Genomic DNA, 22129 nt, shown 5'->3' on the forward strand with positions numbered 1-22129 from the left:
CTCTCTCTCTCCCTCTCCCTCTCCCTCTCCCTCTCTCTCTTGACTCTCTCTCTCGACTCTCCCTCTCCCTCTCTCTCTCTCGACTCTCTCTCTCCCTCTCCCTCTCCCTCTCTCTCTCCCTCTCTCTCTCCCTCTCCCTCTCTCTCTCCCTCTCCCTCTCCCTCTCTCTCTCCCTCTCTCTCCCTTTCCCTCTCTCTCTCCCTCTCCCTCTCTCTCTCCCTCTCTCTCTCTCCCTCTCTCTCTCTCCCTCTCTCTCTCCCTCTCTCTCTCCCTCTCTCTCTTGACTCTCTCTCTCGACTCTCCCTCTCCCTCTCCCTCTCCCTCTCTCTCTCCCTCTCCCTCTCCCTCTCCCTCTCCCTCTCCCTCTCTCTCTCCCTCTCTCTCTCCCTCTCCCTGTCCCTCTCCCTCTCCTTCTCCCTCTTCCTCTCCATCTTCCTCCTTCCCTCCCTCTCTCCCTAGTGGAATTTTCCCAGTGCTATGATTACCCGAAAGGTAGGAGCAGCTTTGGCAGCTGGTTGCACAGTGGTGGTGAAACCTGCAGAAGATACACCTCTTTCTGCCCTGGCCCTTGGTGAGGTAAGCAAGTTTCTCTACATGTTCATTCAAATATAGGATCATGAATTTAGAATCTGAAAGGACCTTACAGGCTTGTCCAACCCGTTACTTAGTCAACAGACATTTACTAAAAGCTTACTTTATGTCAGGCACTATACTAACTGTCTTGGATGCAAAGAAATACAAAAGCAATCTCTGCCCTCTATAAGGGTGCATTCTGGGGGATATGATATGTAAATAACTAGGTAAATGCAAGCTATATATCCACAGTAGATAAAATGGAATCTGAAAGAGGAAGCATTAACAAGCTGGGGGGAAAGCCTCTTGCCCAAGTAGAATTTGAGCTTTGTTGAAAGAAGCCAAGGGATGTATACTCTAGTGATCACCTAATGCAAATATTAATAATATGGAAATAGGTCTTGATCAATGACGCATGTAAAACCCAGTGGAATTGCTTGTTGGCTATGGGGGGGGAGTGGGGAAGGAAAGAACATGAATATCATAACTATAGAAAAAAATTCTAAATTAATTAATTAAATAAAATTTTTCAATTAAAAAAAAAAAGAAAGAAGCCAAGAAAACTAAGAGGCATGACTGAAGAAATGGAATACTCTGGGTATGAGGAGCACATAGCAATTCAAAGGCACAGAGATGGAGTGTAGAATATCCTGTTGAACAAAGTCAATGTACCAGGATAGCAGGATACATGGAAAGGAGGAAAGTCAAAGACAGGAAAGGGCAAAGTTATAAAGGGCTTTAAATGCCAAACTTGGAACTTGGAGCTTAGAGGTAATTGGAGCTCATTAAGCCTACATTTGACATAGTCAGACCTTCATTTAGGAGGGATTTTGCAACAGTACAGGCAAAAGATGACAGGAGCTTGCATCAGGGTGGTGGTGGTATTGGAACAGACATGGGAACATAACACCTCATCCCCTCATGCCTAGCCTATTGCAATAACCAACTGACTAGACTCCTGCCTCTAGATTCTCCCCTTTTCAAGCCCATTTCCCAACAAATTAGGCTTCCTAAAGCTCATGTCATCCACCCACCCCTCTGTGCAATAAATTCCAATGGCTCCCTAATTCAGTAAATTCCAGTGGCTCCCTTGTGCTTCTCATGTCAAATATAGAATTCTTTTTGAAAGCCTTTTATAACCTGGCCCCTTCTGCCCTTTCCAGCCTTCATACACTTTACTCTCCTCCAAATATTCTGTGATCCCATGACCCTGCCCTCCTTCCTGGTCTGCACACAGAACTCCACTCCTCCCAACTATGGACATTTTCTCTTCCCATCACCCATGCCTGGAACTCTCTCCCTCCTCCATTCTGCCTCCTGACATCTTTCAAATTTTAAATAAAGTCCTACATTTTTCAAGAAGTCTTCTTAACTTAGTGCCTCACCTATGAAATTATCTCCAATTTACCCCATAGATATCTTGTTTGTCCATAGTCTGACCATGTCAACTCCTTGCTCAATGAGCTCCAATTATCTCCGGGTTCAAAGTCCCAAGTTTGTCTTTTAAAGCCCGTTATAATTTTGTCCTTTCCTGTCATCTTTGACCTTCCTCCTCCTCTCTGTGCATTCTTAGACCTTGTGAGTGGGGGGAGGAGTGGGTTTGGTTTCTTTATATTCTCAGCACTTAGCACAATACGTGACACACAATGGATCCTTAATCCATGCTTCTTGGCTTGGGTTGTGGAAATAGAAAGGACAAGATTAGCAACAGATTTGATATGTGGAGGAAATGAGTGGCTATTCCAAGATGACACCATGAATACAAGCATGGGTGACTGGAAAGATGATAGTTACCCTTGAGAGAACTAAAAGAAGGGAAAGGATGTTAAAGAGTCCTTTTTAGATATATTGAGTCTAAGATGTCCACAGGACAATCAGTTTAAGATACTGAAAAAAGCAGTTGATAATGCACAGCTGTATGTCAGGAGAAAGAATTAGGGTTGGATATATAAATCTGCATAGAAAAGATAATTAAACCCATTGGAACTGATGAGATGTCTGAATGAGTGAGCGTTTAAGAGTGAACAGAGAATAGGATCCAGGACAGAGTCTTTGGAGACAAGCTTGGTTAATGGGCTTGACTTGGATAAAATCAGACAAAGGAAACTAAGAAGGTGCAGTTAAATAAATAGGAGATTCAGGAAAGGACAGTGTACAAAAACCTGTAGAAAAAAGAGCAGTCACAACAATTCATCACTGTCAGAGACTTGAGAAAGGTAAAAAAGAATGAGATTTGAAGAAAGTGCCAGTAGATTTGGTACTTAAGAGATATGGGTAACTTTGAAGAAATTAGTTTCATTTGAGGTATGAGGTTGGAAGCCAGATTACAAAGGGTTTAGAAGAAAATGAAGGAAGAAGAGAAGTTACCAAGGGTGGATTAGCTGTCTCAAAGAATTTAGCTGATACAGGATAATAGCTAGAAGAGATGGTGGGATTAAGGGAAGAATTTTTTTTAAGGATGAGAAGACATGGGCATATTTATAGGTAACAGACAAAGAGCTAATAGGTAGAACGTGATTGAAAATAAGAGAAAGTGCATAATTGTGGAAGAATCTGGTAGGAAAATTGGAAGGGAAGGGAATCAAGGGTACCTGTAAAGACATTGACAAAATAAACAGCTACCTCCCTACCTGGTAATAGAATGAAGGAGGAGATAGTGAGAAAGATATTTGAATGACATGACATGAGGAGGGAATAAAAAGGAATTCTTGGCAAATTATCTTAATTTTTTCAGTATAGTATAAGACAAGATCCTCAGATAAGAGAAAAATTGGAGGGGGATGCTATAGGAGACTTGAAGAGAGCTGACAAGGTTTGGACCAGCCACTCCTACATAACAAAAAACACCAGCATCTGTATTTTATAAATGGAGAAAGTAAGGTTCAGAGAAGTTAATTGTGATTTTCCCAAGTTCAAACAACTAATAAGGCAATGCAGAGATTCAAACCTATGTCCTCTGACTCCAACTCACATTCCATAGTGCCCCATGTGGACATAAAGGGATGAGAAAAAGCACCTCTCTTTGCCTACATCCCACTCTAGAAAGTTTTTAATTTTTATTTGCATTTAAATCTGATGGTTTTTCTCTTAACTAAACATGTTTAGATTTTAAGTTGACCTGTAATCATTTGCACCCAAATAACTTTGGGGGCTTTCTTTTAATTAGACAAACCCCAAAAAGTAATTTCGAAAGCATTTCTTTCACATCTGTTCTTTGTATCAGATCTATTTACACGTGGATACTGAAGTCATCCGATGTAGAAACCTCTTCTCTGCTATTAACTTTGCTCACACTGCCCTCTAAAATGCTCCTCAACGTTTACTTATCGTTGGCCTCAAAAAAAAAAATATGTGAGCTCTCAAGAGCACCATTTGGAACAAGGAAGAACTATCAGTCTTCTAGGAATTCTGAGATGAGCTCCTGCCCTCGAGGAACTCATCCTCTAAGTATGTCTTATTTCTGAGGCCAATGCTCCTGAGAATGCAGCCTCTGCAGAACATTTCTCTATGGAAGACATGTATAAACCTTTTTTTTTTTCTTTTTGGTCATTTGTGTTGTAAAGGGAACCCTTTCCTCCTAGTGTAATGAACTTTCTTTATTCAGGTATATTTTATCATATTAAATTTTTCTCTTGGCCTGTGGCTATTTTTTTCCTTAAAAATGAATAGTTAAAAGAAAAATGTTAATTATTCATTTTCATTATTATTGGCACAGGTACATTGCACTGTGTTCTCTCTTTGACCATATCAATCAGCAAGCATGTTAGGTGCTGGGGAAAAAATACAAAAGTCCCTGCCTTCAAAGGTGTTTCCTTAGGCTATAGGGAGGGAGAGCACGTGCCTGTGTGAGCATAACTAAAGTAAATAAAAGGTAATTGGCAGGGCAGGGGGACGGGAGGCCTTGGTAGTTAAAGGAGGATTAGAGAAGGCTTCATGGAGGAGTGGACATTTGAACTGAACCTTGGAGGAAACCAGGGATTCTGAGAGGTGGGGCTAAGGAAAGAGCACATTGCAAATTTGGTGGGGAGAGGGGAGAAGGAATCTTTCCAAAGGCCCAGAGGCAGGAGAGAATGTGGTGTCAGGGCAGTTAGAAGTCCAGCTGGGCTGAGCTGTAGAATATTGAAGGAGGAGAATGTATAATAAATATGGAGAAAGAGAACCAATCCAGGCTTTTAAAGGCCAAAGGGAGGAGTTTGCATTTTATCCTAGAGGCATTTGAGTCCTGGGAGCAGAGAAATGACTAGGTCACAGCTAGGCTTTAGGTATATCTTTGTCAATAAAAAAGAATCTTGTTCCAATCATGGAAATATAGTATGGACTTCTGAAGTAGAGTCAGAAAACTGGGAGAGTGATCTCCTCTCAATAGTAAATTTAAACAGTAACCTTGGGGACTCCTAAGCCAAAGGAAAAGAGATATTTAGAAATCTATATAGATGTACACATATACATAGATTGATAGATATATACACATATATCTTTCTATGTGTTTATTATATGTATTAAATTTATAATACAGAATATATTTTATTATACCATATTATATTATTATATATGCAATATATTTATATATTGTACTATACAATATTATATTTATTATAATATATTGATGTGTATTTATTATATAAAGAAACATAGATCTTTAAATGGATAACATGTAAATAGCAAGTTTGGTCTAAAACATACATGTATACATGCCTATATATGTAAATGTTTGTATGTGCATACATGTGTCTTTTATTATTTTATTATTTTTTATTATTTTATTTTATTTTATTTATTTATTTACTTATTTAATTTAATTTTTTTTATTATTATTATTATTATCCAGGACATAATCTCACATCTAAATCCTTCAGTCTCAGATTTCGTCCCTCTATAATGGCTGTGAAGGGGAAGAAGATTAGCTTAACGTTTTGTCTCTTTGCTTTCATTTATTTGTTGGACTCTGCCTTTTCACCACTATTTTGCTGTCCCTCTTTTTAGCTTGCCAACCAAGCAGGAATTCCTGCAGGTGTCTATAATGTGGTTCCCTGCTCTCGTCAGAAGACCAAAGAGGTCGGGGAAGCTCTTTGCACTGATCCGTTGGTATCCAAAATTTCTTTTACTGGCTCAACAGCAACAGGAAAGGTAGGTAAAAGTTTACTTTAAGAGGTCATATGAGGGGCAGCTGGGTGGCTCTGTGAATAGAAAACCAAGGCTAGAGACAAGAGGTCCTGGGTTCAAATGTGGCCTCAGACACTCCCTAGCTATATGACCTTGGGCAAGTCACTTACCCCCCTTTGCGTAGCCCTTATCGCTCTTCTGCCTTGAAATTGATACTTACTGTCAACTCTAAGATAAAAGGTAACTTTTTTTTAAAAAGAGGTTGGTTATATGAGATGTAAAATGCTGTTGTGTAAAAGAGAGACCTTGGAGACGAGATTGGAGTCTCTCACAATTCAAGCCTGGCAGATGTCTACAATGCTTGGCCAGCAGACTGAGTTATCAAGGGTGGCAGACCACTAGTGTTCCCCATCTTCCCATAGCAAAATTGAAGCTGCCCCACTGGCTACCAGGCACAGCTCTGTAATTCCCCACTGGAGCCTAGCCTAACTTTTAGGGAAATAATTTAAATAAGATGATTTATTTTTAAGCAGCCTAAAAAGGGAGAGTGGTAAGATGGAATCAAGGAAAAATGGAATCTTCCAGTCAGGAAAGGAAAATATTCTGGAAAATAGAGGCTCTTCTGGAGGTGTATTGGTCGGTTGAGCATCATGGCGGTGCAGGGACCGAACTAGAAATAAGTATCTTGGCATTCCCCACCTCCACTGCTCTCTGCCTCTGTACCAAACAACACATAGTGAGCCCCTGACGGAGCATCAGGCCTTCCCCATCTGTTTGTCCTCCCTGGCCTCTTGGCCCCTTCTTGAATTCCATGCCTGCAGACTCAGAGCGTCAGCCTGTTCTCATGGTCGTCTCTCCGTTGTAACTGCAGATTCTGTTGCACTATGCTGCTGACTCTGTGAAGAGGGTCTCCATGGAGCTGGGGGGACATGCCCCGTTTATTGTGTTTGACAGTGCCAATGTGGACCAGGCAGTGGCAGGGGCCCTGGCTTCCAAATACAGGAATTCTGGTCAGGTGAGTCCTCAAGACTATTTCTCAGATTTGTACCTGAAGACCCTATTGCTGCCTTGAATGTGATTTTGAATATCTATTTTTCACATTTTTTTCTCCTTCCGTTTTCACCTCATCCTTTGTTGTTTCTCCATTAAACATTTTCCCTTGGTTGAGCTCTCACTCTAATGTTAATTTGTAAATTTGGTACTAGCTTTATAACTATTGATTAATTCTACTTTTTTTTTACTTCTCAAGCTATGGAAGAAGCACTGAATGTTTGCATATAAAGTTCTATGTTTTTCCAGAGATTCCTTTTTTTTTTTTCATCTTTATTTTATTTTCCACATAAGTTTTCTGAAGTTATATGATTCATGTTGTCTTCCTCCCTTCTTCCCTTCCCACTCCTGGAGCTGACAAGCAATATGGTCTGGGTATATATGCATTATCACACAAAACATATTTCCATATTATTCATTTTTGTAAATTTTTTATGAATCATAAAGCCAAATAAATAAGGGATAAATCATGTTTTCTTCTGCATTTCTACTCCCACAGTTCTTTCTCTAGATGTGGGCAGCATATTTTCTCATAAGTCTCAGAGTTGTCCTGGGTCATTGCATTGCTATTTAGCCTTTCTTATCCCTCATAATCTAGCCCTGAATTACTGAAATCTAAGATTTTTTTGTATCAGAAAGAAAAAGAAGGTGGGAATATTAAGGGAATTAAAACAATACTCCCTGTCAGTACCTCAGGTTTGGACTTATATAGTTAGAATTAGCCCCACAGGCACCCAATGTCCTTTCAAGCCATTGAGTCCAGTGCTCTCATTTTACAAATCAGGAAACTTTTAAAGACTTGCCCAGGGTCAAACAGCTAGTGAGTGTCTGAAGTGAGATTTGAACTCACATCTTTCCAACTCAAAGACTAGTGCCTTATCCACTGTGACATCCCAACGTTAATTCAGGCAAGAATTAAGAATGGTTCAGTTGTTTCTGCTGCCATCACAATTATCAGTAAAGACAGCTGTGGTGTGTGGTTCTTGGGAAAATGAGTTACCTGAGTTCAGCCATTAATAGAATATATTTAATGAACTCTTTTAGCTGGGTCTATAGAACTGTACTCTTAAAAGAATGTAAGCCCCCACCTGTAATGCTTTACAAGCACCTTTAGCAGTGAGAGACTAGGGTAAATGAAGTGTGAGTGAGATGCTTTGTGGTACCATGAGAAGAGTACCGGACTTTTGGTCAAGAGGAGCTGGGTTTGAATGATGCACCAAATTCTCACTAGCAGAGAGACTCTGGGCAAGTCACTTATCCTATCTGAGTCTCAGTTTCCTCACCTGTAAAATGAGGGAGTTTTGATGACCTCTAAGGTCCCTTTCAGTAAATTTATGTTTCCATGTCTAGACAGTTAAATTGTAACAATTTGGCTTCAGCTCACCTTTTTTAGTTTTGTCCCCCAATCCATCTTTAGAATCATTTTCCCCATGCAAACATCTCAAGAATACTGGCTTGGGTTTTTATAATTAAATATATTTATAACATATGTTTGGAAAGTGGGATGGGTTAGCAAAAAGGGCTCTGGATTTGGAATTAGAAAACCCAGGCTCAAAATACTAGGTGGCACAATAATTAGAATGCCAGGTCTGGGGTCAAGAAGATGTTCAAATCCTGCCTCAGACACCAACTAGCTATGTAATCCTGGGCAAGTCATTTAACCCTGTTTGCCTCAGTTTACTCATCTGTCAAATGAGTTGGAAAAAGAAATGTCAAACCATTCCAGTATCATTGCCAAGAAAACCCCAAATGGGGTCACAAAAAATCAGACATAACTAAACAACAGCAACTATTTAATAAATATAGGATGTTAGACATATATTTTACCTTTCTAGATCATAATTTCTTTTGAAGGGGAGCTAGACTATGAAATGTAGAGGGTCCTTTGGGTCCCTTTCTCCTCCAAATCTATGATCCTAGGTCATAAGATATTGACTTGCTCCTCGGTAACTATTAAGTGACCATGGCGGGATTTAAATCCAATCTTCCACCACTATGGGAAATAATGTTTCTAAACTGAGTTCAAGAAATAAAGCTATATAAAAGGATGAGATGAAATCAAATATTCAGAATTTAACTGTCTAGATATTGTATTATTAAAAAAACCAGAATAGACCTTAGAGATCCTCCTATCCAAGCTTTTCACCTTGCAGATAAACTAAGACCAAAAAATGAGAGTGACTTGTCCAGGGTAGCACAACCAAAAGCACAAAATACCATTTATGAACAAACCATTCAGAAACACAGAATGCTCTGCAATTAAACTTCAATTTGGGATTAACATTGCTGCTTGAAGCCAATACAACCAGATATTTATGAATATGGCTTAACATGAGATGTCTTTTTTTAGAAATTCAAAGAGACTTGGAGAATGGCCCATATGCCAATCAAAAATCTTAAATTTCATTAACACATAATATCAGTTAGCTTTGGATAAAGCTGTCAGGTGGTTGATTGTTCCCCAGTGATGTTGCCAGCTCTCTGTCCCTACATCCTTATTTCTCTGAAGGAGAAATGTGCCTAACACATAGTAGGTACTTTTAAATATTTCTTTCCCTTCTGACCTCCTGATATTTATTCTCAGCTTTCTCCATTGATTGTCAGGGTGCAAGTGGGCCCACTTTACTTGCTTCTTGGATTTTAATTTTTGGTAAATGGATAAAAGAGAAGTTGGGGCTAGAAAAATTGCCATTTATATTCCTTATTTTGTTTTCAGATTGAAGAAGTAATGCGAAATCACTCAAGTCTCCAAATACTTTTTACTTGGAAAGCTAAGCCTGGATAGAGAATAAACTAGGTCTGGGTACTCTAATGGGAATTTTAATAGGTAACAGTCAGGGATTATTAACTTGAGCCAAGGCTTTGAACCCTTCCCTTGTTTTGTCCCTTTTACATTTAGACTTGTGTTTGCTCAAATCGTTTTTTGGTGCAAAAAGGGATCCATGATTCCTTCGTGAAGAAATTTGCCGAAGCCATTGAGAGAGAGCTGCGAGTAGGTCATGGATTTGAGGAGAAAACCACCCAAGGTCCATTGATTAATGAAAAAGCAGTGGAAAAAGTAAGTGAATCTGTTAAAGCTTAGTCTCTGTTTTCCATATTAACATGGTTAATCCAGCTGTAATAGATCTTTGTCAGTCATTAAATCTGCTGTGGAAGAAGTCAGGCAGCAAGTATTGGAGAGATATAAAGAAAAAATAAAAGAAGCTGCTGCCCTCCAGGGGCTCGTCTTCTAAAGAGAGTGAACATAAATATATACAAGTCCATTCAGCATGCTCACAGGTAGTCTTAGAGGGAAAGGCAAAGACAAGTGAAGGGGACCAGGAAAGATCTCATTGAAAATTTGGTAACACATAGCTAATATCTGCTAGTTTAGGATAAAGGCTGTCAGATGATTGGTTGGCTTCCCAGTGATGTTGCTAGCTCTCTGTCCTTTTGTCCTTATTTCTCTGAAGGAGAAATGAGCCTGGAACGATAATGACTCCCCTGGGTCTCTCCCTTTCCTACTTCTTTAAAGTCTTATCACTTCATGTACTTTCTTAATTTACTGCCTAATACTTTGATTAATTTGATTGAAAATTGAAAAAAGCTGAAGATTTTTTAAAAACCCAACAACAGGGATGGAAGAAGTAGTCCTGAGAAATCAGAGAATAAAGTCAGCTTTCATCTACTTCTTGAGTTTGGCAGTATGTTACCTGGAACATGGATTGTGATACTGGAAGTTAGGAAATCTAGGTTTTCTTTCTAGCTCTTTCCCATAATTCCCACTGAAGTTCACTTCTGCACCTCTCTTTCTCTTGCTATAAACAAGAGATGATACTGGAATCCCTGGTCCTCCCTCCCTTCAGGGCTTATGATGGTGAAACCCTGTTTGTAATGTTTATTAATTTATTAATAGAAGGAAGCAGGAAGACTTTGAGAACAAGTTTTTGTACTGGCTAAAACACTGGGTTTGGTCTCTTATTTCTTCCTCTTATAAATTGTTTTTTTCATCCATCCCTTTTAGTACTCTTTCAAAAATTCATTGAATTCCTAAAATTTCCAGCAGGGGGAGGTAGAATCCCAAGTACTTCCTTAGCTCTAGATTTAGAGAGAAAGGGTAAACTGAGAGAATATAGGTTTCTTGGTGATTTTAATTTAAATGTCATACTTTTGGATTATGATAACTGGAAAGATTTTTCCTGTACTTTATTTCCTGTCTATTAAATTCCTTTTAGAATTATTTGAGGAATTTCCTTGCTTACCTAAGAATACAACATGTTACCTGAGTGGTATGATCTTATAGGAACAGAAATTAGACCTGTGATTTCACTGGTTTAGGGAATTCCTGGATAAGTCACCTGGGAAACATTAAATGACTAGCTGGAGTCACCCAGATCTTGACTACAAGGCCACCTCTCTGTCCACATCACCCTACCTCTTTCTTATAAGAAGGGCCTTTAAAATCAGAGAGAAAACCATGGCTCTCGGGGGCAGCGGCAGCAGCAGTTCGCCAGAAAATGAGGATGTGGAATGTGAATACAAAAGAGAGAGAAAAACAGGAGGCAGCAGTCATCTCAGCAGAGTAGGAGGGGTGAGAAGCCTGTAGTTTGGGACCTGTCCAGATGGGGAAAACATAATAGCCAAAAAGTTGGCAGCCATGCCGCACCAAAGTGGAAAATGCCAAATCACTGGAGTTTTTTAAGGTGTCTAGAGAATACCAGGGAACAAGTTAGGGAAGGGTTCTTTGTGATGTAGCTCTTGCCAAGCTCTCACTGCTTAGCAACTGAGCTGAACACACCAAAATTACATTCATCTGTGTCCCTTCTGAAAACAAGTTGAAACACTGAGATGTGGGAGAGCTTTTCTACTCTTTTAATTTTCATAAGACCTTGGAGTAAATTGCTTCCCAAAAGAAGTTTCCTAAACTATGGGGGGAAGAGAGGACGAGGGAGGATGTGTGTTGGATAGATTTCCATTGTCAAACTCAATGCCTTTGCTTTAGTCTCTCAGTGCAGGCTGAGAGGGGTAACAGATGGAAAAAAAGAACCATTCGTTCCTTGTGTCCCAACTGGGATAGTTCACAAGGGGTAACTGAAGCAGCATTCTTTCTTCTCTCCCCATCTAAGCCCCTGTTGTGACCATCAGAAATAAATGCTTTTTGTGGTTTGTCTCCAACTCTCTCCTTTGAGAATCACAAAGCATACCATGTTCCTCATCCCTATACCATCTGACTGAAAATACCAGGCTCATTCCCTGAAGCAAGCTGAGCGACCTGAACCTTAGAGAGAGTAGTGCTGGGTAGTGGATAGAATGATAGACTTGGAGTTCAAATCCCACCTCCGATGCTTCCTAGCTCATGTGACCAGGAACAAATCAATGAATTAACCCTAATTTCCTCATCTCTAAAATGGAGACAATGTGGATCTATTCTTTAGGAAGTTAGGAGGCTTAAAAGCTATCATGTGTGGAAAGCACTTTGTAGATTTTTATATTTCTTTTATTAGCATTATTATTAAGTGATTTGTCTTGGGGGGGTTGCTTTAGAAGATAGAGAAAGCTAGAGGAAGAATGGAGGATAAAAAATGGTTGTAGCCTTGAGTAAAATATACTGTATATAATATAAATATAATAATAATAATTAAATATAATAATATAAAGTATCCCTGTGCTTGTATTTTTGTAGTTTATGCCAAAAATAAGATTATATAGCAAATCTTTTTGATAAGTTAGAGTCAGGGGAAATGACCATCTTTCCCACTTGCATTTTTCTCCCCAATTTAGCCATGATCCATAGCTAGACTGGGGTATAGCACTTGTTCTTTTCTGTGAGGAAAGCAAGTACTCCCTAGTCTCATTCTCTCAAAATGAAGCCAGGCACATCTCTCTCTCCCAGGTCTAGAAGGTATCCCCAAGAAGTCAGGTGGTGCCTTTCTCTAATTCCCATTAGGGTGCGCTCTCCCCACTGTTAGCCACCAGTGATTAGTCGCCAAATCCATTTAATCATTTATATTTTATAAAGGGATATTTACTTCAAAGATATATTAGTACAAACATTTCTCCTTCACACTTTGGGGAAACACTTTATCACCTCTGCCTTCAATGAGAGTAAGCCTAGACTTAATGTGGTTCCTACATATCATCAGTACCACCAAATGCAACATATGTCTGAGCTCTTGGTCTTTCATACTGCTAGGCTGGGTCCTGAAGGTCAAGCCAGAGCTAGACCACCAGGCCACAGACTCGAGTCCCAGGTCTACTGGTGGCTCTCTCACTCTCCTGAACACTGCTCACAAAGTAGTCTTCACCTCTGATCCCCTTCACCTAAAGTGGAAAACAAAAACAAACCAAAAAAAACCAATAGAGGCAAAGAACCAAGGTCTGTATTCATAGGTCACACACAGGCTTTGGATGAGGGGATGCAGCAAAGCCTCTATCCTTGACTGAGAGAGAGAAAGAGACAGAGAGAGAGAGAGAGAGACAGACAGACAGACAGACAGACAGACAGACAGACAGACAGACAGACAGACAGACAGAAAGACAGAGATGCCTGGCTTTATTTTGAGAGAATAAAGCCAAAGATGCTGTGGTTCATGTACCAATTACAGATCTTCCCAGAATCCTTCCGTTCCAAGCTAGGCATCATCATGTCTCTCCTAAAAGCAGATTCTCCAGCCTTTTCCACTTGGGAAATTATATCATTGGCACTCTGTCCATGATCTCATTCTCTCAAAATTAAGCCAGGCACATCTCTCTCTCCCAGGTCTAGAGGGTATCCCCAAGAAGTCAGGTGGTGTCTTTCTCTAATTCCCATTAGGGTGCGCTCTCCCCACATAAGGACTGGGTTCATTGGCCAGTTCCTAGTTACACAGCATTTAGCTTAGGCAAAATCAAGATTTAGATGGACCCCACAAAGCTCCTGACAAATGCTTCTCAATTATACCCCCGTTAACCTTTCTGTCCACAGAGCAACAGTGAGTTTTCAATGATGGAGCAAAATAGTTTATTCACACATATGTGGGGGTATATTCTGAAGGTACCAGAATCACTGATCTTTTATACCCCACCAAGGTAGGCCAACCTATACTCATAGGTACTCAGACTCTGGCAAAGAATCATAACATTTCAAGTAAGATACTTAAGTTTTCCTGGCTTTGGGAGTGTTACTTCTAATTACATACCTCTTTCTCCCTTTTGATTCTAAAATTTCAAGTCCATAAAGAGAAGTAAGGAAATGCTGAGTAATATTTCCTCTTTTGGTGACTGGGCAGGATCTGACTCTGGAGACAGGATAGAGACTGGACCTGTGATTTTATTGGTAATAGGAAACTCCCAGATGAGGAAACTCCCTCTACCAATGCAGGGAGGCAAGCTGTAGTCTTAGCTACCTAGAACAATGAAATATTAAGTGACTTACTTGCCCAAGGTCATACAACCAGGACAAGACTGAGGCAGATATTGAATTTATATCCATAGCTTTGAGGCCAGATCTGTCCATTATACCACACTTCCTCTCCTGATGCTAGAAGAAGAATCAGATCAGCAGGAGCAGACTGGAGAACAGCCTGATTCTAACATTTTCCATCTCTTTTCTATTCAGTCCTTGTCCTTTGACCCATATTTTGCAGTTTGGTAAGGATGTTGTAACATGTTTCAACAGCTCAGTGTAGGAGAGTTGTAACTTGATAGGGTAGTTTTTTCATCTCTTCTTTCCTCATTGAAGAGAACTTGCCAGAAGCAACCTTTATTCCCTAGGTATTAGGAGCCCATGTGGGTAGCTTGAGGAAGTGATAAGAGAGAAGCCCCTTTTGCTCTGGTTGTTGCCATAATTAGCATGTATTTTTAAAAATCTAAATCTATTTTATTTTCCCAATTTTCAACATACATTTTCCAAAATTATAAGATCCAAACTGTCTCCTTCCCTCCTTTTCCTGTCCCCACTAGATGTTAAGCAATTTGATCTGAGCCATGTATGTATTATCAATTAGCATGGAATTTTGAAAGCCCTGAATGCTCTAATTCTAGCAAAACCAAAACCATATAATGATCCTTTATCTAGGAAGCATCTTTTCTAATTTCTTGAGTTAAATGATATAATGTATTATGATATTCATGTACATAGTGGTATTTTAGTCTAAAAGCAGATAACCCTGATAAGATGGGATGCAATTCTGAACTCTTATTTTTTTGTTTTTGTTTAAGAAAAAAGAAGGAAAGCCCACCACAAAAAGTCTAGTCCACGGCTAGGCAAACTACCAACACATCCCCAAATCCCCACTGCCAGTGGCCCATGAGTTAAAAGTTTTTACTTTTAAAAATAAAGTTGTATTTTAATATTGTCTAGAGTGTTTTTAAATGGAATTTCTCTTTCTAACTCTTGTTGCTGAGTTGTGTTGGAAATATATAGAAATGCTGATGATTTATGTGGGTTTATTTTGTATCCTGCAACTTTGCAAAAGTTATTGATTATTTCTATTAGCTTTTTAGTTTATTATCTTGGATTCCCTAAGTATACCATCATGTCATCTGCAGAGAATGATAGTTTAGTTTTGTCATTGCCTACTTTGATACCTTCAATTTCTTTTTCTTCTCTAATTGTTACTGCTATTACTGGTGATAATGGACATCCTTGTTTCACTCCTGATCTTATTGGGAATGCATCTAACTTATCCCCATTGCAGATGATACTTGTTGATGGTTTTAAATAAATACTGTTTATTATTTGGAGGAAAGGCCCTTTTATTCCTGTAAAGTTATATTTTAAAATATAAAAACCATTCTTAATTCCCAAGTGAATCATACAATAGGCAGCTCTGGCCCTTGGGATGTATTTTGTCAGCTCCTGATCCAGTCTAAACACCTCATTTTACAATTTTGGAAACTGAGGCTTTAAGCAAAACAACTTTTGCCCAGTGTCCTAAAGCTAGTTCATAGTAGAACTGTGTATAAGTAGAAAAGTAGAAAGCTTAAGTCTCATGACCCTCAGGCTAATGCACATTGTGCCAAATCATACTGCCTCAGTGGTCCTTAGTTCTCCTGTTTCGAGAGATACCACTTATTACCAAGAAAACAAACCTACCTTAAGAAGGAAGTGAACTTTCCTCAAGGGAACAAGACAAGATGGAATCCTTCTCCCCTGCCCCCAATTTTATCAGTTTCCTCTAAAACAGAAGAACATTAGCTGCTGCCAGACTAGGACTACTTGGCAGCATCATGAGCTCCTACACAAAGCAAGATAGTGTCTCAGGAAGCGAACTCTATTTTCGGATTCATCAGCGTAAGCAGAAGAACTGATTGGGACCTAATGCTGTTGAATTAGAGAATTAAGGCTCCACAGAGAAAGCAAAAGATTTTTTAAAAAAGACTTCAAGTAAAAGGAAGTGATTTTTCCCTCTATCTCCCTCCTCTTTTATGACCCTTTCTCAATTTCTCATCCCCTTTCTAACTTTTCTCCTCATTCTTATTTTCCTTTCCCCCTTCCCCCCATTTCTTACCCTTGCCTTCTTTATTTTTTCTTTTCCTCTATTTTCCAATCCTTTCCCTTTTTTATTTTCTTTCCTCTACACTGCCCTTCACCACACACACACACATACCCAGTCTTTGCCCATCTTTGTCTATCTCACTTTCTCCTCTCTTTCACTCCCCATTGCCCCTTCTTTCTTCCCTGCCCCCTTCAGGGAAGCCCAGGATGCTTTGGATCTGGACAGTGATGAGATTATTGCATACCATATCTTGTGACTCTTGTCCTTTGGCCACAGGTCATTCCATTCTGCTCTTCATTAAGGATCAAAGTTGTGTACTGGTCTCACTGAAAATTACATCTTATCATTTCTCTAGTACAGCCAACATTTAACAAACACAACTACAGATCTAATGTAGGCATGAGATACTAGATTGTCGTTTTTTGGTGGTTAAATGTCACCATCTTTGCAAACTCACCAAATTTAAAAAAAATAAAATAAACACGCACACACAAAGGAAATGATGCTTAAAAGCTATAACCCCTCTGGCCAGGATCCCAAGTCAACTCACACCTTTAATGTCTAGGGAAGAGCCCCAAGGGATAGCCCCAGCTTGAGGAAGTAGTTTCTGAGGAGGAAAAGGCTGTGGTTTTTTTTTCTTTGTATCACTGTGCCTCAAACATTTTGTAGCCTGCCTCTGACATTTTGTAGCTGCTCAATAAATGCTTGTTGATCGATGGATGGATGGAATTGTAATTCTTTCCTCCTCCACCCCCAACCACATCCTCCCAACGCCTTCAAGTGGTTAGACCAAGGCATTCTAACCCCAGAGAGTTAAAGTGAGGTTCCTCACCTCCCACCTCACCCAAGGACAGCCTGAGGGCTGTGAAAGATGTCTGAGTCATCTCTCTCAGTTTGAGCTTTGAGGCTGTTGACATGTTCTGTGTCTCTCATTTGGCTGCATGGAATTGCACTCCATCGGGGAAGACATATATATTCTGAGGCTGAAGGCCTGGACGGTGACGACTGGACCAGGATGGGAGGCAGTTCTGGGGAGGTGGCCCAAACTCAACCCTCCTATCTGCCACCCCTGCCTACTCTTAACACTGGCATTTACCACATCCTTTGACACCAGCCAAGGCTGGATTAGAGTCTCCAAAACCACCCCCACCCCCGGAGAGTTCCTTCCCTAACCCAGACCACACCTAATTGAAAGTTTTGTCTATAAGGAGATATTTATTCATAAATGTTTATTAATCTAATTTACTGGTCATTCCTTAGGTTGGCCACAGTCCGGAGGGCAGCAAGCAGGTCAGGGGGTTGTCTTAGGGACACTGCGTGTTCTTCAGACGGTTCTATAACTCACCAGAATTTCTGGGGCATGGGCCAAGAGGGCCTCCTACACCAACAAAAGTGATCTCTGCTGGATCAGCCTCTGTGGAGGGCTTTGACCCAGAGATTTTCCTAAAGCGAAAAGAGTGCCATCTGTTCATTGTCCTTTAGAGGTCGCCATTTGCTAGGTGTCAGAGACCCAGCAAAGGCTTGCAGGGGCCCTTAAGACAGAAATGTGATTTATAGAAAACGGAGCACACCGCATCTTAAAACTAGCTCTCTATATAGTACCGCATTTAAAGTAACTAGCAGTATCTGCTTTATTTTCTCTGCTCTTTAAAAATAACTATATTTCCGTGTCTCTGTAACCCTCATCAACTGGTTTCTCCAAACCTTATTTTCTTTGTTTCAACCAGGTAGAGAAACATGTGTCTGACGCAGTTTCCAAAGGAGCTACCATCGTGACAGGAGGGAAGAGGCATCGCTTTGGGAAGAATTTTTTTGAGCCAACCCTACTTAGCAACGTCACCACAGACATGCTGTGTTCTCAGGAAGAGACATTTGGCCCCCTGGCACCGGTTATTAAGTAAGAGCCTGTTTTAAAGTGGGCAAAGGGAAACCAAGCAAAGTTTTTGGATGGCAGGGTACCAGGAATGGAGCAGTCATACTCCTACTGTCAGGAATGAGGTTAGACAATTCAAAGAAATTTGATGGCCTTGGAGCCGTTTCAAGTATGCTCTGTTTTTAACAGAAAAAGAAAAAATGTGGAGGTGGCTGAGGGATTCAAGCTGTGAAAAATATTAATCACTCTAATTTGTAATTTGAAACTTGAGTCCTTAAAATTCCGAATTCTACTTCACTCTTCCTGGGGAAAAGAAGAATAGAAAATATGGTGTTATCAAACAGATTAGCATAGGCAGAGTTTTTTATTTTTCTTTTTTTTAATATATGTTGTTTTGGCATGATTTCTGAATATATATATATATATATATATATATATATATATATATATATATATATATATATATATATATATATCCCTCTCCCCTCCCTTGCCAGCTATCTCTTGTATTAAGAATAAAAAAACTTCCTTTTTTAGGAAGTTCATCAAAACTAACACAGGGAAAGATAGAGAAAGGATGCAGGAAAGAAACAGAGAGAAACATAGAGAGGCTTTTTCTCGTTGCTTCTTCAAAGCCAATATTGGCCATGATATTTACATAGAGTCTAGTAGGGTTTTTTCATTGTTGGTAATTCTCTTTGTTTATATTGTTGAAGTCATTATGTAGATTGTCTTCTTGGTTTTACTTATTTCTGTCTTCATCCATTTATGTAAGTCTTGAATGGGCAAACAATGCCATATTACCACAACCATAAATATTACACAGACAATAAATGCTATGTAACAGTACCTTAGCTGGTGGATTGGTCATAGATGACTTCCCTAAAGAGGATCAGTGAAATGGGCACTTGAATAAAAGGGATCAAAATGATGGCTATTGAAACATCAAAGAACAAGTGAGGCAAAATGATGATACTGAAAGAACACTGGAGGAAGAGTCAGAGCATCTTGGTTCAGTTCCTAACCTACCCAAGGACACCCCCTCACTGGACCTCACTGGATCCAGTTTCTTGATGTGTAAAATGAAGGTATTAGCTTAGATCTGTGCACTGTCTTCTAGCTTTAAACCGATGAGCTAGAGAGCTCTCTCCCAAGTATTTGAAGGGGTATCATAGAAATGGATTAAATTGGAGAAGGAAGGAAGAAAGGAAGGGAGGAAAAGAAGGAAGAAGGGAAGAAAGGAAGGGAAAAGGAGAGGGAGGGAAGGAAGAGAGAAAAGGAAGGAAGGATGCATTATTAAATATTCACTATGTTCCTAGTACTGTGCTAAGCCCTTTACAAACATTACATAGAGAGTGCCCCATCACCAAGTTCTTCAGGAATGCCAGGGATATCGTAGCAGGAATTTTTGTCCTGTATGGGTTAGAATCAATGTCCTATAGGTTGTCGGGGGCACTACAGGGAGGTACAGGGTGCCTCTCTATCTGTAACCCCATCTTCCAAATAAACAACTTCTCTTCCTGTCATACATGGTCAGAGAGATTAGCAGAAATGCTCAGATCTACTCAGTGGGTTGATTCTAAGGCTTGTTCCAGCCTATTTGGAGTTAAGGGAAGAGTAACCCATATTTGTAAACTGAAAAGAAAAGTAGGCTTCTCACTTTTCCTCCCTGCAATAATTTTCAATTTAGTGTCTTGTATATGTTGTGGTATCTTCTTGAGTAGTGCAGAGAGCCTCAGCTTTGGAGTAGAAATACCCGGGATCAAATGACAGCTCTCTTAATTACCACCTGGGGCAAATCTCTTCCCTTCTCCAGGCCAGATCTCTAAGGCTTCCCTTTAGCTCTTAAAAAAAAAAAATCTTACCTTCTGTCTTGGAATCAGTACCAAGTATTGGAGGCAGTTAAGTGGGTTTAAGTGGGTTAAGTGACTTGCCCAGGATCTCACGGCTAGGAAATATCTGAGGCCAGATTTGAACCCAAGACCTCCTGTCTCTAGGACTGCCTCTCTATCCACTGAGCTCCCTTGCTGCCCTAAGATCTCTTCCACCTCTAAATCCTATGATCTTCCAATCCTATTGCAGAAAAATGGGCAATTTAAAATACAGTCACCCCAACTCAAAATAGCAAATCTTTTCCTCAGAATAGAGACTTCAGAGAACCGTGCTGCTATATACCTACCAGGCTTATCTGGTCTTATTTACAGAATGACCAAAATTTGGGAAGTAAGGGGAAGAGGAAGAGGAGGGATAATTTTGTTTGCACATTTTGTTGATGTCCTTTTTAAACTAAAAAATAAAACAACATTTTTTGGGGGCAGGTTTGATACTGAGGAAGAGGCCCTCGCTATTGCCAATTCAGCGGATGTGGGTTTAGCAGGTAAGTCTGTAAGTGGTTTTTATTTGTTTTGATGTATTAATAGTTCCTTGTGGGCAACATATTCAAGCTGGTATTTCTTGAACAATATAGTTCATCACTTTCCTTGATTTTTATATTGCCTTTCACTTTGATCCCTATTTATAATCAACGGCCCCCTAGTGTTTCATTTTTCCAGTAGGATTGATGGATTTGTGCTTCAGAATCCCTCTGGCTCCTTGGTTCCCCTTGTGACATGTCTGTGGAGACCCCTGGCAAGGGTCAGCAGTTCAGTGTAACAGTGAACTATCCTGAATAGAGATCAGACATGCCATTATCACTTCCTTCTCACTCCAAAAGCAAGGCCAGCTCCTACTGAAATTATAAGTGCTTCATCTTCTAACTTACTGACTGCTCTATGTTTCTTTTTGAAAATCCTTACCTTCCATCTTAGAATCAATGTCAAGTATTGGTTCCAAGGCAAAAGAATGGCAAAGGCTTGGCAATTGGGGTTAAGTGATTTGCCCTGGATCTAGGAAATGTCTGAGGCCAGATTTGAACCCAGAATTTCCTTCCTTTAGGCCTGGCTCTCAATCCGCTGAACCACCTAGCTGCCCCTCTAAGTGTTTCTTCTTCCCATTTACTGACTGTAGAATCGCTATAAATATTTTAGAACATATAGGTTCTTTTCCTTTTTCCCTGATCACCTTGGGAAATACACCTAATAGTGGTAATCCTGAGTTAAAATGTATACACAGTTTTATAATTCCAAAACTTAGAATATTACTCAGAATTTCCTTAATTCCAGATTGTTCTGGAATTGGTTGGATCAGTTCATAGTTCTACATAATTAATACATAACAATGTATTAGTGTCATTTTCCCACATTCTCTCCAAAATTTGTAATTTTCCCTGTCAATCATTTTAGCCAGTCTGATACATGTGAGATGAAATCTGAGTTGTTTTGATTAGCATTTCTCTAATCAATAATGATTTAGAGCATATTTTCATGATTATATATAGCTTTGATTTCTTCATCAAAAAACTGCCTGTTCATATCCTTTGACAATTTATCAATTGGAGAATGACTCATATTCTTATAAATTTGACAAAGTACTCTATATAGTTGAGATATGAGACCTTTATCAGAAAAATTGTCTATAAAATTCTTTCCTCAATTTTCTGCCTTCTAATCTTGGCTACATTGGTTTGGGAACCTTATTTTTTTTTTTCATCTTTTTCATTTACAATATTACTTTTAAGATTCTGATTTCATTAGTATAGGCACTCCTTTCATTAATACAGATTGTGATCCTTGGAGAACATCAATGTGGACCTCCATGCAAAAATGAGTATATGATTTTATATACTGGAATTTAAAAAATTACATCACATAAAAATCACTGAAGCACTTCTGCTTTAGAATGATTTCCCATTCTCTCTGGCACCCACTAAATTAGAAATGTAGCTAAAGGGGCAACCAGGTGGCTCAGTGAATAGAGAACAAGCCTAGAATGAGAGGTCCTAGCTTCAAATGTGATTTTAGACACTTCCTAGCTGTGTGGCCCTGAGCAAGTCACTTAACTCCAATTGTCCAGCCTTTCTGCCTTGGAACCAATCCTTAGAGAGAAAGGTTTGGTCTCCATGAGACCACTTTGCAAAATCATGGTGTAAGGCTAAGCTAGAGCAGTGTCAGTTTTTTAGACCAAATAGCAGAAA

The 22129-nt window shown here is 39.6% G+C and overlaps 1 protein-coding gene across 1 annotated transcript in view; it reads left to right on the forward strand.

Moving 5' to 3' along the window:
* ALDH5A1 (aldehyde dehydrogenase 5 family member A1) overlaps positions 1-22129 on the forward strand; it is a 47556-nt gene that overhangs the window by 20144 nt on the left and 5283 nt on the right. The window contains exons 4-9 of the mRNA XM_056823513.1: positions 460-576; positions 5557-5700; positions 6548-6691; positions 9626-9784; positions 17912-18081; positions 20376-20434. Of these exons, the coding sequence (XP_056679491.1) occupies positions 460-576; positions 5557-5700; positions 6548-6691; positions 9626-9784; positions 17912-18081; positions 20376-20434 (793 nt within the window). The remainder of the gene's footprint in view (positions 1-459; positions 577-5556; positions 5701-6547; positions 6692-9625; positions 9785-17911; positions 18082-20375; positions 20435-22129) is intronic.

The sequence above is a fragment of the Monodelphis domestica genome, chromosome 3, assembly GCF_027887165.1.
Source record: "Monodelphis domestica isolate mMonDom1 chromosome 3, mMonDom1.pri, whole genome shotgun sequence".
NCBI lineage: Eukaryota > Metazoa > Chordata > Mammalia > Didelphimorphia > Didelphidae > Monodelphis > Monodelphis domestica.